General features: G+C 33.2%; 1 protein-coding gene across 1 annotated transcript; it reads right to left on the reverse strand.

Moving 5' to 3' along the window:
• Positions 1-971: 971 nt before the first annotated feature.
• On the reverse strand, positions 972-4423 carry LOC120198778. Its single transcript, XM_039200050.1, has 9 exons — positions 4202-4423; positions 3620-3696; positions 2815-3043; positions 2554-2708; positions 2421-2466; positions 2237-2328; positions 1994-2090; positions 1385-1441; positions 972-1237 (listed from the first exon to the last, which is right to left on the reverse strand). The coding sequence occupies exons 1-9, from the start codon at positions 4349-4351 to the stop codon at positions 1136-1138; spliced, it is 1005 nt and encodes a 334-aa protein (XP_039055981.1). The 5' UTR covers positions 4352-4423; the 3' UTR covers positions 972-1135.
• Positions 4424-4873: the final 450 nt, after the last annotated feature.

Here is a 4873-nt window from a genome sequence, read left to right on the forward strand (position 1 = left end):
AATTGAAAATTTAGGTACTAAAATGGATCAAAATTGATAGTTTAAGTAATAAACGCGTTAAGTTTTGAACGCTAGTGTATTAAAATGAAACAAAAAGTAAACTTTATGTATGATTTTGAAGAAAATAAAAATTTAAGTACTAAAACAAACCAAAAAATGATAATTTAGGTACTAAATGCGTAATTTATCCAAATATTTAAGATGGATATTAATCGTAATTAGGCCCTAAACTTTTGAACATTCTAATTTCATCCTCAAACTATGCTTTCATTTTAAAATAGTCCCCAAACTTTTGAATATATCATATCCATCCCCAAACTATAACCCTCTTTCTATATTCATCCCCAAACTTTTAAATATTTTAATTTCAACTTTGAAGTTTTGAATGATTTAAGGGGATATTATTGAAATGTTCAAAAGATTGGGGACTAATTTAGAATAAGAATCATAGTTGAGGGTCATTTGGAATGTTCAAAAGTCTAGGGACTAATTTAGAATGAAAGTCATAATTTAATGATGAAATTAAAATGTTCAAAAGTTTTGGGACCAATTTAGAACAAGAGATATAATTTGGGGATGTATATTACAATTAACTCATTCAATTAATCAATACTTAATGAATATGTTAACTTCCATTTAATTTGAATTTCAGTTCATAAGTTGAAAAGAGAACCAAATCATTACCCTTGCCATAATGAAGTTTGAAACTTGAAATGGGAAAGAAGAATGTACAATTTGTAATTAATATGAATATTAAATACAAATATGTAGTACGAACCTCAGTGACCTCAGTGATAAATGATTTATTGTTATTCTTTAAAGTTCCGGTTCGACCATCAGGAGTGTCGAAAGTAAGAGCCTTCAATGTCAAAAGGTTGAGAATAATCTTTAAATATATATTGCCTTGTACTTACTGCAGATTAATATATATATATATATATATATATATACTCTGTAACCCCATTTCAATGAATTTTGACATTTAATTCTTCTCTCTTTTTTGGGTAAGAAAAATCTCTGTTAATTACGCTATACTTTGCTCCTCTCCACATTGGGATTATTAATCTATGCCTTCTTTGCATTAACATGATCCTCCACTGGAAAAAAATCAGCAGTCCTTTAGAACCTATACTGGCTATTTTCTTGACGAAAGTAGTGTCCCCGGCCGATAAGCATTCGGATGCTGAATTATTACCAAAACCGAATCTCTTGAGCTTTCGTCTCGGACAGAAGTTGGCTACAGCAGTAAAAAGGAATTCCGGTAAACACGTAATACTAAATATGGACTATCACAGTGGAGAATTTAATGAATTTCAAAGACGATCGATACCGATGTATGAAGCTACAACCATCAATGAATGTGTGTTGAATACAATATGCTTACCACACCGATGTGCCATTCATGTCTTTGAAACTCCTGAAAAGTCGTTGCATCCATTTCCTACAGTTGACTGACTTAATATATCGGAAAATAGAATATATATATATATATATGCTAATCGAATGCGTTCGTTCTTATGACCTTTGAGCCGGACAGTGTCGATGTTCTCAGGGTTACTACCTATCTATACAGTATCTAACGACAAAATGATCGATGGGGTAAAACATGGCTGACGAGAATGTCCATTTTCGACGCCATGTACGTGGCATTTCAATATAAGTCCTCATTTCTAGGATGTAAAAGAATCAAATGAAACTGAGAGCAAAAAGCAAAGCAGAAGCTGAAACTTTACATCAACTGCAAGATGGATGTTCATCCGGGAACAAAGCACAAATCAACGTTTTTAATGGAAACTCTCCGATAGAAAACACATTATTTCTTGGTCGTTTAATCATAGTTAATGAGGAACAGGATAAGTTGCATGAAAGTGATGTAAAAGTCAATTCAATCACTAATGAGATGCAAATTAAGGTTTTAAATTACTCCATCAGCATGGAAACTAAATGCTATCTATCAAAGAAAGATCAGTTTTCAAATGGCGGATTAACTTACTATACGATAGATCGGAGGGACCATTAAATCCGCTTTAGATTTCAAAGTTGGCATACTCGAAAAATGTGGTGCCAATTCTTGTGACCTAAAAGTCCACCTGCACATAGCAATCCGTTAAAAGCCGCTAAATATTTTATTGAAATGACTTAATGTGTATTCATCAGATTAAGAATTGTTTATAGTACTTTTGATCATCAAAATATACGAGCTCATTAGTGACCAAAATGGGTAATTCATACATACCCAATGTACATAAAGATGCAGAATTGAGCCCATTCCCGAACCAATGACCGAAGCCAGTAATTCTCCGAGGTGTCATCGATGTTAATGTATATCTGAAAATGAAAATATCAAGCGATCATAATATATCACTCATAAACTCATATAACTGTCAAAGCCAGAGAAGGTGAGGTTGACATATTCATACCATAGTTTCGGCCACTGCAACTATTTGCATAGCACCCTGAAATTTCCTGCCCGGTTGCGAAAGAAGCTTTATGAGATTATTGTCACTAAAAGCAACCAGTATGTGATTAAAAGATTTAAATAACAAAACATACTTTAACATTCTGTACTTCATATAAACAGCATCACGCATTGGTTGGACCTCCTCATCCTCAGTAAAGGTCAATTGCTCCCGCAACACTAATAGATTTTGTGATATATGGTGAAAAATTACATAGAAAGAAATAATGTAATTAAGCAGTAAAATAACCTGTAAAATGGTGCAATAACACATCTAATTAGTACAGTATTTAAAGGATGCCGAAGTTACAGTTGACCAGGAAGCAGAATATGTAATACGAACTCAAGAAACTAACCGTGAAATAAGGTACAGAAGCTCGGTAGCCAACAAGAGTTAAGTAAATTACACATCCGAGTGCAGCAGTAGTTCGACGCTCCGTTATGGAAAGGCGTTCGCAGGTGATGCAGTAGCCATGAGAGATGAGCAAAAAGGAAACGAATGAAACTGTCTGAAAGAGCACTCCAGTTATATACACTCCGAATGACATCCACAGTGAGCATAGCTCAAGATAACAGCACGAATACCTGCAAGAACGGTCCCTTTGAAATCCAGAAAAAAATTTCCACAAAACAAAGAACAGTCTAAATAAGCAAACATCACTTGAATTCTTGTAGATAGCCATGAAATGCAACATGTAGTTAACAGGTAAGATTTTCCTGCAGGGTTTCCTCATTGTTCGGAACTATGATCATGTTGATTAAACAAGCACCATTAACTTGTGGAGACTTTCCACTGCCTCCACCATATCATATATTTGTTTCATCTCTTTGATCTTTACAATCATCCTCATTTCCTAAGACGTGACCCGAAAAGTTTCCCTAACCTTACAGATTGAAAGTGTTTTTATTTTTGAGAGATTCAACATTCTAGAAGTTTGCAAATAGTAGAAAATTGGTGCAGAAGGGTGACACTGAATTAACTAAAATGGAGTCACAGAGAATGAAGAAGCTCTCAATATTACCAATTTTAAGTTCTTCTCACATTAACCGCAAAATTGGAGTCACGTGAATTGCTTATAAACCTGAAGCTCAACAAGCTGATTTCTAACATTTTGATTCAAAGACAAAGAAGTTAAGTATTGCTGGAAAATCAAAACTTACCAGAAAAGGAAAGATAGAGTGAGTTGCAAGGTTTTAATCAAAGGTACAGATGCAAGAGTCCATTGTAAATTATTTATCTGTTCCGGTATAACAATAAGAACACAAAAATTAAAACAATGATAAAACTTCATAAGAAACAATCTGTCATTATTTTGTCAGGGGGATTGAAAGATACAAAATTTCCATTAAACAGCTATGTGCCTTAACCTTGGAGAAAAGAACAAAAAACAACATATTTGGAATTGGAAGGAACATCCAAAGTTCAAAACCAATTGATAAAACCTTTAACTTCATTGGCCAAATTGAAAATAACTCAAAAAAGAAATTGAAATCCTTAGAGACTGTTTTCTTCTTTCATTCTGTATTTATATAATTAAATCAATAACCAAACCCAGATTTTTTTTACAGAAAAAAGTGAACAAACGAATTAAAATTTGAGTAAAGCAGTCAGCTTGATTGGAGCAGTATTAAATTCTCATTATCCATCATATTATGGGATAAGAAAATCATTTAACTTGAATTTCAACAAAGAAAGCAATGAAATTCAATCAAAAGAATCATAAAAGTAAAAGATATTATAACCTGGAAACGGCGGTTTTTGTAAGTGTTGAAAGTCCAAGAACAAGCGGAGAAGAACCAGATGGAAAGGAAACCCAAGTAAAGTGCAGGCAAAGGTCGATACGACTCGTCGAGCCCAGCCCGATTGGACTCACCGATTGCTGAGACGTTCATGGTTGAAGGAAAAGAGAAAGCTTTGGTGGGTATTTGTTTGTTTGGGTTTCAGTTGTACTATGTTGTTGTTGTCGTCGTCGTCGCAGCTATGTCCTTCGCCTTCGATTCTACTTTGGGTTTTATGTCTGGATTTTATACTAAGTTGGAATTTTGGATTTCTTTATACATTTCCTTTTTCTTGAAAGTATATTTTCGTTTTTTCAAACTTCCCAAGTAGAAACACATTAATAATGGAATTTCTACTTTGGTTTTCGATTTAAATTCAATCCCTCGTGTTCCTATACTTAATACGCCTCTAAAATTAAAGAATTCTAAATAATCTTTTTGATCCAACACTTGTATGTATATAGCGTTTGTACACGTTATCATTCCTTTATATAAAAATTAAATCTTATCAATTGATTTTAATATTAAAAATAGACATTGTTCTTCTTAGAAATCTTGGATTGAAGTAGTTATTTTGGTAAGGTATGTGTATACTACACATCTTAAAATATAATTATTTAACTATTAGTGGCGTAC

The sequence above is a fragment of the Hibiscus syriacus genome, unplaced genomic scaffold (assembly GCF_006381635.1).
Source record: "Hibiscus syriacus cultivar Baekdansim isolate YM2019G1 unplaced genomic scaffold, ASM638163v2 tig00000340_pilon, whole genome shotgun sequence".
Classification (NCBI taxonomy): Eukaryota; Viridiplantae; Streptophyta; class Magnoliopsida; order Malvales; family Malvaceae; genus Hibiscus; species Hibiscus syriacus.